At 37.4% G+C, this 14,113-nt stretch overlaps 1 protein-coding gene across 4 annotated transcripts in view; it reads left to right on the forward strand.

Moving 5' to 3' along the window:
* The first annotated feature begins 414 nt into the window (after positions 1–414).
* Positions 415–14,113, forward strand: part of LOC113409509 (cAMP-regulated phosphoprotein 21-like) — a 146,868-nt gene continuing 133,169 nt past the window's right edge. For all 4 annotated transcript variants that reach the window (XM_026663511.1, XM_026663512.1, XM_026663513.1 and 1 more), the window contains exons 1-8: positions 415–492; positions 2,192–2,394; positions 3,194–3,235; positions 3,945–4,034; positions 8,164–8,314; positions 9,753–9,831; positions 11,278–11,337; positions 12,311–12,451. In XM_026663511.1, the coding sequence (XP_026519296.1) occupies positions 2,227–2,394; positions 3,194–3,235; positions 3,945–4,034; positions 8,164–8,314; positions 9,753–9,831; positions 11,278–11,337; positions 12,311–12,451 (731 nt within the window). In that variant the 5' untranslated portion in view covers positions 415–492; positions 2,192–2,226. The remainder of the gene's footprint in view (positions 493–2,191; positions 2,395–3,193; positions 3,236–3,944; positions 4,035–8,163; positions 8,315–9,752; positions 9,832–11,277; positions 11,338–12,310; positions 12,452–14,113) is intronic.

Raw genomic sequence — 14,113 nt, forward strand, 5'->3', positions numbered from 1 at the left:
GAAGCAAACAGATTATCTTAATTTTTTTATGTGAAAAGTGCTAGAATTCACTAAAAAAGGTTAAAATTGAAGTGAGTAATCTTCAGTGCATAATGCAATTGATAATTTTAGCTCTTTGCGTAGGAGCTGTTATGACTTGAACAGCCGGCTCTAGCCTTCATTAGAGAAGAAGCAGGCAGTTTTGAGACAGGTGGAGCTGGATCAAGCTGTGAAAGTGATTTGCTTGAAGCTGGTCATTAGTGTTAGAAATCTGGTCCTATTTATTGCATCCTTAACCCTACCATGATTATTACCATGATTATTTACTTTTTGTCTTTTTCCAGGTTGATGATGATCTGTAAAACTGTCTAAAGGAAGAGCATGGAGATTGGCATTCTGAACTGTTAGTGGGGACATGGGACTCATGTTATCATTGATCATTTGTGTGGATTTAACCATTGAAGAGCAACAGAAGCAGCTAGAAAGACATCGAGAATTAAAGCTGCTTTGAAGGTACATGGCTTGTTTGTTACAGTTGTTAATCTGCAGCTATAATTATGTTTGTATTTGTGAATATTTTCTGTGTATAGATACACTATACATACAATGTACACCTAAAGACTCTGTGTGTGTGTGTGTGTGTGTGTGTGTGTGTGTGTGTGTGTGAAAATTTCAGTGAATTTGAGTTACACATGTAAGTGCACAACAGCCAAAAATTAACCAGCAACGTTATGTTTTTACAGTCAAAAATTGGGCCTTATTGGCAGCAATACATTTCTTTGAGAAATTTATTGAATGGACTGTACTGTATGTGGATTGTAAACTTACAGCCCCTGTCCCAGTATTCATAAACACACAGGTATGAAACTCACAGTTCAGAAAATCTAATTCTGCTAAATCTCCACAATCTGTTGCAAATTGAGATGGAACAGTAACCTATCTTTATGTAGGAACCTCTTCAACATTGTTTACTTAAAATGCCAAAAACAGATAGTAGAATTCTAAATCCAAATGACTGATGTTTTAAAATCTTTTGTATTTCCATTCAAAATAACAGACAGAAAAAAAGTGCTGAATGTTTATTACAAGCTGTAAAAGAAACGTGGCAAAAGATAGTTTTGTCTAATAGCCATTGTTACACTGTTGGGAAAGGGCAAGCAATTGCACTGAAATCTGTTTCTGAAATAGCTCCCCTTTTCCACTACAGTTGTTTTTCTTTCAGACACATCTTAAAACAAGAAAAAAAGAAAGGCGGGGGGGGGGGAAAGCTAAATTATTCATGAGACTCATTTGACAATTGATCAGTGGGGGAGGTGTCGGGAGGGTGTTTTGTGGGTAGAAAAAGGAAAAATAATAATAGGCTTTAACTTTGAAAAGCCTTTTAGAGCTTCTGTACAACAGTTCATTGTGAGCTGAGAGTAATGCAGTGCAGTTAAGATATCTTCATTAGAGCTACCTGCCAAGGGCTTCCAGTAGGATTTCCATCGTGCTGGAGCGTGACATGGGGTTTGGGAAGAGGCTTATGATTTTAATAATGGAGCTGTCAGTTTGATGTCTGGAGATGTTGACCCTGAAAGCTTTATTGCCAAATTTAGATTTCATATTTATATTGAATTATTACCTCTTCAACTGAATTTAATTTTTTGTGTGCCTGTAATGAATGTATTGGCTCTTTCTGTACACCAGGCAATAGCTGAGTGATAGAAATCTGCAGTAGTCCTCCCCTTGGCGGTGTTTTATTTGTGTATGTGTGTATGTATGTATTATGAGAGAGATGCTAGAGGAGGGGAGCACTGACATGTCTATGACCCGGAAGTGTAAATGGGACATCTATTTGATCCATCTGACTTATTTTGGAAAAAAAAAAAAAAATTCTTTTCCATCCCGGTCTTCACCTCTGCAGCAACTCCTTGGCTGTGGCAGGAGAGCAAGGGGTGAGGGCTTACCGTACCTTAACTGTGGTTTACATTCTCTACCACTAAGCGTGTTTGAAACCAAGTTGTTTTATTTATCATATCTCAACTCCACTCTTCCCCAGTGTCGATTCAATATATTTGTTTTTCTGCTGGAGTGTATTGCCCTGCATGCCTGAGTTTGTTATTGTGGTTTGTTTATCAAAGGAAATGATAAACTTCTGTTCTCAAATGAGTGAAAATTTCACCTCCCTCTCCCATTTTTTTTTTTTTTTTTTTTTGATGTCTCGACCGTCCAGGTCACCAAATCTTGTTTTAATTTCTGTCTGGGAGAATGTCTGAGCAAGGTAAATTGAACCAGGAGACAGTGGAGGAAGCTGCCAAAGAGCAGGAGTCTGCCATCTCTGATGCGACCCCAGAGAACTGCATCATTAATAAAACGGAAAGCTTGGAAGCAGAGGAAAAGGAGGAGAAGCTGAGTGATGCCAAGACGGACCTCCAGGTAAGGGGAAGAAGGACCTTGGATGGCTATGTCACTGTGTTATCATTACATTGCCATTTCCACTGTCTTTTGTTTGGCTAGATTTTTTTCTATTCTCTTCTCCTCATGCTTCTTTCTTTCTTTCTTTCTTTTTCTTGTTACTTAATTTTATTGTTGTTATATTATTGGTAGTATTTTTTATTGCTAAGGAGCCCATTGCTGGGTACCCATTATAAAATACAGTAAAATATTTGTCTGACAGTTTTCCCTCTTGGGATATTTAGGACATTATCTTGATCTGATGGACTCACAGAATTCATAGAGACTGATGTATTTCTTAGTTCTACAGTGAGTTTCATTTTAAAAATAACAATTATTACCAACAAAAAGCGGTGACTCTCTTATTATGCAAAACTAAAGAAAGATCATTAAACACTTGAGTCTTTACCAGATTAATATTTTTTTTACTTAAAAGGATATTAAAAGAAAGAGGTACTGCAATTTATGGGACTACTGGCAAGCTCAAAAGGGAAAGGAATTTGGAGAGGGAGAGAGGCTTACTTCAGTATTGTCTTTTTATCATGTTCTTTATTTAAGCATAACATTGCAAAGCATCAAGTTTGCATCTTGTTTATACCGATCAGATTAATGCATACAGCAGAGGCAATTCTTGGCTCCTCACTTTTTCGGAGTTGCATTAGGATGTTGTTACTTTGCAATCAGCAAATGATAAAGGATTGCTTCGAGAAGGATTTAATGTATGCTGATATTCCTATTGTGTGCATTTTCCACTAACGTGACAATTATTTGTTACACACAGAAACGAGGTGTAAACCAGAACCAGCAGAAAAAGAGATCCAAGGTAAGGTTTCACATTGCATGCTGAGCTGAAAAGGTGATAAAAAGTTCCATTCAGGTGGCTGTTTTCATATACAACAATGAGCTTTTATCTTCAGTTTTTCTTCATAATCATGTGGCACAAAAGCAGAGGAGTTTCACAAGATATTAAGTGTCAATCTCTCCTTTATTTAGCAATCATACGTTGGTTACTGGGCTTGCCATGTACTTGTATGTGTGATCCGTGTTTCATTTTTCTTTTGTAATTAATGTTTTGTTTGTATTTTATTTAAGTGGAGTAATCCCGTTTCCGAAGCTGTAGGGATTAAAAAGATTGAGTAGGAGGAAGGCAGCTAGTTAGTGTGAAATCTGCTAGCTCACTCGCTGTTCTTTTTTTTTTTAATAACGTTTTCCAAGGGTAGGTCAATACAACTTTTTTAAAATTTGTCACTGTTCAGCTCTATTGCTGTTGGTTACAGGAAATAGAGTTGTTGCTTTGACTACTTTACCAGATTATTTTTGTTTTTTGCTTTTATGATTTTCAGTTGAAGTGAAGTGTAGCAAAAGCGTTTAAAAGCCAAACCCATGTGTCAAATGACTTGCTGGACAGAATCTGCTGTAGTTTTGCTGGACAAGTACCTGACTATTTGAAATTCATTGGGATGATTGGCACACTTGCAAATTTGGGGTCAGCAGTAGTTTCCTTTGTTTTGTTTTCTTTCTATCTTATTCAGTCAGGAGCTAAGGGGAAACTGGTCCGGAGTCTTGCTGTGTGCGAAGAATCATCCCCTCGATTGGGAGCAGAAGGTCTTCACGATAATCAGGTACATCTGAAATCATGGCCGTTAGCTGCATGGTTGACTTCCACTTTCACTTGCATGATCATGTTACTTAATTGGGCTTTTAACAATATTTTTGGGGAAAGCAAAAAAAAAAAATTTACATCAGACAATGCACACGATTTTATGAAGTTATCTGGCTTAGCGTGTACTTTGTTTTGAAATATTGAAGTAGTCTTACAGTATGTCACAGGGTGTTATTTGCTTTTTTTTCCAGACCCCCTGAAAATTTCAACAAATGGAAAAGAATTCAAAAGAATTCAGATTAAAATTAAAAATAAATAAATAAAAGATAGAATTGTTCTTTTCTCTAAGGCTATCTCTTTTGAGGCTACACCAGATACAGTTCTAAATACACTCTGGTTTCTAGTTCAGCTGAGATCCATTATGTATCAGTTCCCCAGTATGCACTTCATAATACTACACAGATCTTTGACTCTCTATAAATACATTGGCAGAGAAGAGAGGGTGCATTATACTGAGTAGGGTTCCATTTTGTATTCCATTTATTCCAAAGAAACACCTTTTGGACCAAAACATCTTGGCAATTCGATCCAGCAGATTCAGATTCTGGAAAACAGTTCTAGGCTCACTTGCAAAAAAACAAAAAAAACCCAAAACCAAAAACACCCAAAACTGTCACAATCATTTTCACTTGACCAGGCAAACAAGATTTTTTTAAATAATAATAAAAAAACCCCTTAAAAGCTGCCAGCATTGGTACTTGAAGATTCAGTTGTTTTATTGGCAAATGAGATTAGCCATAGAGAGAAAGAGATTGAGAAAATGACTTTTGTGAGCTCAGAACAAAACAAACAATCACTTTTAAGTGTACTTTCTTTGACTTTCCTCTATTGACTTGAAATGAAACAAATTGAACTCTCCCCTTAGGCTCATAAGTGTGGAGAGGATTTTTATTTATTTATTTATTCATTCATTCATTCATTTATATTTATTTTTTGAAAGACCAAAAACCAGATCTTGTTTAGCAGCTGAACTTCTCCAAGTGTTCACTGCTTTACAATGATGATTATGCAGTAGGGAAATTGACAGGTTATTTTATAGTTGTAGGTATATATTTAAAAAAAATATGCTTTTAGCTTAACTTGCATTATTCAAAAATGTGTGGCTTTTGTTCTGCATTTTATTTGTGTTTTCTATTGTTTAATGGAGAATGAAAAGGAGAATGATATAAATATAAGAGATTGTATTAAACATCGCATGGTAGTTGATAATGTACTGCAGAGGACATGTGTTTAACTCCATAGAGGCAGGCAGGTTTGGGGATAAAATACTTCTCCCAAACCGCACCCTGATGCCAGACAGAGGAGGGGTCACTTGCACACATCCTCTGGTCCTACCCCGGTCTGACTAGTTACTGGGAAGAATTCTTTGACTATACTGAAAAGATCACAAGAGTTAAAGTGCCCCTGGACTCCCAACGTCTGTCTCATGTAAAGACAATTGGTTCTGAATACTCGAGTAGAGAGAAACTATGCTTTGCTCTTATATTGGCCTTTTGCTTACTAATGCAGATTAGCTTTGCAATAGAAAGCTAGACCTGCACTCTCCTCCTTGGACTGGCTGAAGGATACTGGAAATGTTGTGCCATTTGAAATGGTTTACTTTTACTTTAAAGGAGAAAGAAGCGTATTTTGAGTTTATTTTGAATTACTTTTTTATAAGTTTATCTTAGCGGTTTACAAAGCACAGGGTTTTGATTACCAGAGAATGTACGGTACATTGCCAGAACTACAGAGTATGGATTGTACTGCAACCCTGATGTTTGTATTGATATTTGAAAATTTGCCTTCATTTTCCTGTGTAGGAAAAATCTTGTTACCTGTATTACTTGATCTTGAACGCTTACCTGATGATTCACTATGTCCTTACTTAAAAGGAATGTTGCCTCTAATGTTATACTATTGACTTATCAGTGTATTATTGCAACTTGAACATTTCTTTTGTTATTCACTATACTTACCTTGTATCAATGTACTTATTAACGTTGTATTTTACTATTGAGAAAAATCAATAAAAATAAATATAACAAAAAAATAATAGATTGCTTTCACGACTCTACAGCCCTTTTGTGTGTTTCTTCAAGAGCAACCAAATATTATACGCAGAATCGTATATGTGTAACACAAAGTAGATACTGTATGTTTACATGTGTGTTTATGCTACATGTAAAGTCTGTCATTTTTCTCTTCTTGTCAAAATAGGTGCATCTTAATAGCCATTTTAATAGTTCAGGATTAAAGGGCGGAGGATGCCAGTTCCATACTTTTCCTCTGTTTTGAAGAACTAATGACAGAATCACCCAGCATTAGATAGCCCAGGGAATCTGAAGTTGTTCTGAAGGATCTTGTGGCACTGATTCATACAAAGTCCTGTCATCAGAACAAAACATTTACCTGCAGATTTTCCTCAGCAAGTGAAAGGAAAACATACTTTAGTCCATTAAGTGCAACTTAGCAGTTAGCGGACATTCTCCTGCATATCCTTATTTCATATGGTTGAGAGTTCCCATTCTCTTTCTATATTCAGTGCAGCATTCTGCTAACATTTCTGCCTTATGGTAACAAAAATAGAGATTGAGAAAATACACCCTGGTTAATATTTTTTTGCACAGGGCTTTGCTTCCATTTTTACAGTGCTTTGCATCTCAAGTCTTCTGTACCACATTTCAGCTTCATGAAAAGAATAAGACACCGATTCAGCAGAGGCAATTTTGACTTCCTGTCTTACTGTGACACCAATAGCTAGTTTTGCTAGGATTTTTGTCTTACGCTTGTTTTGGTGTCTGATTTTTAGTGGTTCTTTTTAATAACTCTAAGATTTGTAATAGTTATTGCAGGCATGATTTGAGTTACTAATGTTCTGCTTATGAAAAAATACCCTTTAGGTTAAAATATTGTAATGAGATTTGTTTTTCTGTACATCAGCAATCTATGAAAATTGATGATAGAAGGGAATTTGCTAGCAATCAGGCTATTTTTTAATTCTTGTTAATTTGGACGTCATCAATGATGCAGCCGTAGCTTACCAATTATGTAGGCCCCCAATGTGTTAAAGGCACTTTTAATACTGCTGATTTTGCCACAGTTTGATGCAAGCATGTATTTTTACAAAACTTAAATATCTGATTTTGTTCAGTCATTTTTCTTCAAAACAGTGTGAATACTTAGCCATACTTTCTTTTCCTTCTTGTAGTCAGATTCCATTCTTTTGAAGTTTATCACAGCACTGTTTATGTATTTCATCAAATATCAACTAGTTTTTTACTGTTGTCTAAAAAATCCAGTGTAAGTGGAGAATAATGATTTCTCAAAAGCAAAACAAAAAAGGCCAAACACCATGAATTCCCAGTTTTCTAACAAGTGCAGCTTCAAAGGAATTCGCAATCTTTGAAATGTCAAAATCTTTAGGACATGGATTTCTGATGCACTGAAGAAATTCAGTTAGCACACCCACTGTACTGAAAACTGCAGTACTCATTTTTTTTTTTTTAACCTTTCGCTAAGGGCCGTGTTTCCAGATGTTTTTTTAAGTGATAAATCTGATTTCCGCAATGCATATTATCACTTATTGGCGTTCTCTTATTCTCAGGGCCTGAAAAGTGAGTTTAACTTATATAGCACCATATGTGTGCATAACACTTTATAAGAATTTGCACAAAAAAATTCTGTGGAAATTATTTTGATCTTTATCTAGCATTTGCAATATCTCTCTAGATATAGAATGGTTTATTGGAAGAAGAACATATATAAGAATGTACTTTCAGTGTTATAATTATTGAGAGAAAAATTTAATTACTGAAAGTGGAGAATAATGTACCTTTAATATTTGTAAACTCAGAGGTCTTAGTTTGCAAATATTAAGGAAGAAATTCTGACTTCAGTGGGAGCAGCACACACACACATCTGAGGGCAGAATTTGGGCCAAAGAATGCATTATTCTCCCAATAAGATTTAATTTTACCCAATAGGAAAAAATTTGTATCTGGCTTCAATTTTTCTAGCTGTGCACTCCCTAATGCAAATCTCTTCAGATTGGAATCCATGTAAATTTTACTGAATCTGGCCCTAAATTATTATATTTTTTTCAACAGGAATCAATACAACTACAGCTTTCGAGTTTCCCCAGTCTACAAGAAGAAGATAAATCTAGTAAAGATGACTCTGAGAAAGAAAAAGAGAAGGATAAAAACAAAGAAAAAGATAAAAACTGTGAAAAATCCAAGATCAGAATGTTATCGAAAGGTGAACTTCAAAATATTTGAATCCTTTTTCAATTATTTATTATGGTCACATCTAGAAATTCTTGGACATGCATATGAATGTATATATCAGGGGGCATATATGTATTATACCGGTGTGCATATGTGATAGATATCTCTCTCTCTCTCTCTCTCTCTCTCTCATCTTTCTGTCTGTCTTATAAATACACATACAGTAGGAATGCATTTATCCAAAAGAGGGAATATTGAATGTGAAATTTGTATGGATAAGAAAAAGGGAGTTTTTCATATAAATGATGGGGTTTTGAGATATATAGATATATATATTACAGTTGTATTCTGAGTAGAACCCCTAACAGAGGATAGCAGAGTTTTTGTATGAGAGGTGTTTGTTCAGTGTGTGTGTGTGTGTGTGTGTGTGTGTGTCTGTGTGTGTGTGTGTGTGTGTGTGTGTGTGTGTGTGTGTGTATGTATGTATGTATAATGTTTGTATATATGTATGTGATTATAATAATATTTACATAAAATAGTCTCTGAAAGAGTACAACTCTTTCCTGTTAATCATAGTATACTGTACAACTTGTTAGCAGTGACACAAAACACTTAGTCTTATATATTGCTTTCAGCCCACAGATGAATCTCTCATTAACATTATTGGGAAATCCACACGTGTCCCTTAACCTTAACTCATGGTCCGTGTACTGTAATACACTAGTGAATTATCCATCACATATTATAATTATGCCTTACTACAGCAGGTATGCATAGAGTGACTCTAACTATAATTATTTTTATACCTATAATTATACTATGTTACAAAACTGCACTGTGGTCTCTTAAGGATAAGCAATGCCTACTCAGGGGCAGATCCTCAGCTGGTATGAATTGTCATAGCTCCATTGACTTTACTGAAGCTGGTGATTCAGACCAGCTGAGGATCTGCCCTTACTGTTGAGTAAGACACAATAACCTATGCCGTAAATTAATTCCAAATACTCTGTCACGTGCCATTGTCATCTACCCACTTTTAGACATCACTAGATTCCAGTCTGTTAAAGATTTTGAATTCCCAGTGGTATGGCATATCACTTTATATGAACATATTAAATTAGACAAAGATGTATTTATGGACAGTACTGGATATTCAGCAGTAGGAGAGGGAAAGTTGGAAGGAATTTGGGTAACGTTATATATTTCCTGTGATTCTAGAAAGGACAAAACTTTCTAGAATCTAATAAGTGTCAATGCTGGCACTTATTAGTACAATGCAGAGAAAAGACAGATTTCCTCATGCTGTTTTGTGGGGTAGATTGTCAGATAAGTAAATAACCTGTATGTACATTATTCTTTCTAATATATTCTTCAGGTTGCTGTCTGGAAAACCAAGTCTGCTTTGCAGAAATTGGCTTAACTTTAACTTCTGAAATGAAACAGTTGTTTGTTCGTTTTTTGTTTTTCAGATTGCAGCCAAGAATATACGGATTCAACAGGCATAGATTTGCATGAATTTCTGGTGAACACATTAAAGAATAATCCCAGGTAAGTAGCTCCAGCATGTTGTTAACTCCTAGTATAGTCCTAGAAATCTAGCAATTAAGCATCTTATAATTCTAGTTCTAGAGAATGCTGTTGGAAGAGAAATAATGGAAGCATCTTAAGTGAGCAAGAAGCCATAAAACAATAAATTTCTACCCCCTAGGCTTTCCAGTTTCCCATTGCTTAATTACTTTTCCTGAAATTTGGTCACTGTGCTTTATCTTCCCCGCTGCACAGCTCCATCTAAAGACTCTTAGCACTAGTATATTATAACCTATGTGATTGGAGGTATTTGCAACTCAGATCATATTGTGAGTGCCAACTTCTAGCCTCACTATACCCATAGTCTTCATTTGGAACTGCAAACTCATCTTAATATAGAATTTTATCCTAAATATATAAAAAAGTTTCTATCAGGATTTTTTATATATTATGTTTTACATACTCTTTTCAACTGAATCTGTGTGCACAGTTTCATCCTCCACTTACTGGACATCAAGAAATAATTAGGTAAATACCCATCCACAGAGGGGCTTAAAAATCCATGGGATTTCAAAATGCATGAATTCACATTTTGTATTAAAGGGCACATTTCTAGCCTTCAAAGCAAAAAGTCCCTGAATTGTCCAACCTGTACAAGCTGTAATAGCTCAAAGGAACTTGAGATCTATGCACTCTGTAAGGTTTCTTACTAGGGCTGTTAAGTAAGTGTGTGTGTGTGTGTGTGGTGGGGGGGATGTATTTGTGGAAAATTTCAACTTTTCAATGAAAGATCAAAAAACAAAAACTTGCAGTTTAAAACAGAAAATTTGGATTTGGCAATGCTGCAGCAGTTCCTCATGGAAGGTGTTGTTGGGTGCCTCATGTCCCCATTCTCAATGACTTCCCTGGTCAGACTACATGTCCCACGATGCATCATGGTCTCCCCTCGTGCTGAGTCACAGTGGTGCACCAGGGAAGGTGGTTATTTTGAGTTTGGGGTGTTTGATTTTTAGACAAAAAGTTGAAATTTTCCACAGAAAGTGCACACTTTCTATGACAAATTGGATTTAGTCAAAAATCTGATTTTCCATCAAAAAAATTTGTGATGGAAGTTTTTCAACTACCTCTACAGCTTACTTTGGTTCCAAAAAGAAATACCAACATTATTCAACCGCTCCACAAGCCACCTGAATGCAGTTCTTTGAGGCTGCGAGTGCTGCCAGGTTGAGCCCTAATGCTGAAGGGATTTAAGTCCATATCTTACCTTGCTTTGGTATGGATGGGGAGAAGGGGAGACTGGATTCTTTCCCCAGCTGCACCAACGCAAGGGAGGTCGGCGTTTTAACTAAAATATTTACATCGTTTTTAAATAAAGGGAAACTTCCATAATTTGTTTTTGAAGTATCATAAAAGTATCTAAAAATGGTTTTCGTAGCTGACTCTTCAAATCGTTGTTTATTTTTACAGGGACAGAATGATACTCTTAAAAATGGAACAGGAAATTATAGATTTTATTAGTGACAACAAGTAAGTTAATTTCAGTATTTGGTTAGTTTATCATATTTGCATGCCACATATATCTTTTGCATAAAGCATATGTAAGTACTATATTTTTATGAGATGTATGCTTACTTAGAGGCTCATCCTACACTGTGCTGGAGTTTAGTACCTTGCAAAATCAGGCCCTAAATTCCTCTCTAATAGCTGTCAGGAGGAGCCACTGCAGTAGGTGTAACAAAAAGCAAGGCTTTTCATTTTTATTATAGTTCTCTAATGACTTCCAGCTGGTTCCAGTTATGCCCAAAAATAATTGTAAAGCTTTCATTGCATAGGATATAAACCATGTATCTCTAGAGGGGGATATATAATCAAATATTATGTCACGCAATTTGCTCTGTGCACTAAAGTATCTTTAATGTGGTGAAAAATAAGCTTTTGTTTGAAGGGATACAAAACCCTGTTTTGCTCTCACATATTCAACATTTTATAATAAAATTATAGATTGCAACTTGGTTAAAAACAAACAGATTGACTTTTGAGGGGAAAAATAGACATTTTAAAATAGAGAGAAGTAAGAAGATTTGTTGTACTAGAATAGCCCCTTGGTGTTTTGAACATTACCCAGTATCTGCTGCTTTGGAGGAAGGCATAAAACTTTCATGATATCCTTAGCCATTTGTGCAACATTGTATATAGGGCGAAAGTGTGTATGACAAGTTAGTCCTACCTGACCCCTGCAGCGGTCAGCTGATGCCGTGAAATATGAGATTTGATTACCTTAATTTAGCATGTAAAAGTATCAGTTTTATTATTGCCTATAAATATATCCAGCACTTTTTAAAAACCAGCCATTGTAGTTGATTGTCTGCTTGCCTGCAGCATACATGTATGCTGTATAAATGAACAGAGGAAAAAATAATTACATCAGGTTTTAAAAGGTATTGTTATATTATATCTTAGAGATGATCATTTAACTAATCAGTGTGATATTTTCTTTCAGTAATCACTATAAAAAGTTCCCTCAGATGTCGTCATATCAGAGGATGTTAGTGCACAGAGTGGCAGCTTATTTTGGAATGGATCACAATGTAGATCAAACTGGAAAATCTGTAATTATCAACAAGACCAGCAATACTAGAATGTAAGTACTAGCCTTGTGCTTTTCCTATTTCCCTTTCATAAGGATCAGTTTGCATCCTGGCTACATGGTGTTTCAAAATTCCATTTTTGTAACGCTGAGCATTATTTTATCACTCATTCTGGTGTAGTGTGTCATTACGTCTGTCCTTGGAAGATTGTATGAGGATTTGAAAGATATAGAAATGAGTCAATCCAGTTGTTTCGAGTCAAGAAATTTATATAGTACCTCTGGAGTGGAATGTTTTGTTGACCCTCTAACACCACCACATAGCTATAGAAAGCAATTTATTGCTTAACACATTGCCTGGAGCTGTGCAGGTTATGAAGGACAGGTACTTTTAAATAACCCAAAGATGCTGGGAAGATATCCTATTCCCTCTTTCTATTTCTTCTTTTTTGCAGTTTCCACTCCTGCCTACTGAGTTGTTTATTTTGCAGCAGATTTTTTCCCCTTTGCTACCGTTTATTTTTTTCACAGATTGTAGCTTTCCCCCCTTCTAACTTTAAACCTTTTTTATCATCATTCTCTCTGGATTATAAATCTGTAATGGGGCTGTGAAAACTGTTTGGTCCCTATGAAATTAAAAATATCCATTAGACTTAGATAGTCAGTGGGTAAAGTGGGGTGGGCAAACTTTTTGACCCGAAGGCCACATCTAGGTATGGAAATTGTATGGCGGGCCATGAATGCTCTCAAAATTGGTGTTGGGGTCTGGGAGGGGGTGAGGGCTCTGGCTGGGGGTGTGGGCTCTGGGGTAGGGCCAGAAATGAGGAGTTCAGGGTGTGGAAGGGGGCTGCAGGCTGGTGTGGGGGGTGAGGGCTCTGACTGGGGGTGCAGGCTCTGGGGTGGGGCTAAGGATGAGGAGTTTGGGGTGCAGGAGGGGGCTTTGGGCTGGGACTGAGGGGTTTGGAGGGCAGGAGGGGGATCAGGGCTGGGGCAGGGGGTTGGAGTGGTGGGGGGCGGCTCAGGGGTGCAGGCTCTGGGCGGTGCTTACCTTAAGCAGCTCCCGGAAGCAGCGGCATGTCCCCCCTCTGGCTCCTACGCAGAGGCGCATCCAGGCGGCTCTGCGTGCTGCCCTGTCAGCAGGCGCTGCCCCCACAGCTCCCATTGGCCACAGTTCCTGGCCAATGGGAGCTGCAGGGGCGGTGCTTGGGGTGGGGGCAGCGTGCAGAGCGGAGTGCCCTGGCTGCTCCTACTCATAGAAGCTGGAGTGGGGACATGCCACTGCTTCCGGGAGCCGCACAGAGTGGCCCCTGACCCTGCTCTCCGGCTGGAGCGGGCCAAGCCCCAGACCCCACTCCCCAGAGGGAGCTCGAAGACCGGATTAATACGATTGTCAGGCCGGATGCAGCCCACGGGCCGTAGTTTGCCCACCCCTGGGGTAAAGGAAACGTACACAGATTTAGCTGCAGGGAATAAGAAATAACAAAATTACAATTTATGTAGGTCTTTGCTAGACACCATTTCATCATAATCACTTTTTTCATAGCACACTATTCAAGTACTACAGGCTTCTCAGGGCCTGATTTTAGCGCCCTCACTCTCATATAAGATTTCCCTTTCCAGCTTACCTGCATTTGTGCGTGTGCACACGTGTATGTGTGTGTGTTGGTTGGGGCATATGTTTATGTGTGTGTAAGGGAGTCAGAGGAGAGAGAGAGC

The sequence above is a fragment of the Terrapene carolina genome, unplaced genomic scaffold, assembly GCF_002925995.2.
Source record: "Terrapene carolina triunguis isolate 2854851 unplaced genomic scaffold, T_m_triunguis-2.0 Scaffold33723, whole genome shotgun sequence".
NCBI classification, from domain to species: domain Eukaryota; kingdom Metazoa; phylum Chordata; order Testudines; family Emydidae; genus Terrapene; species Terrapene triunguis.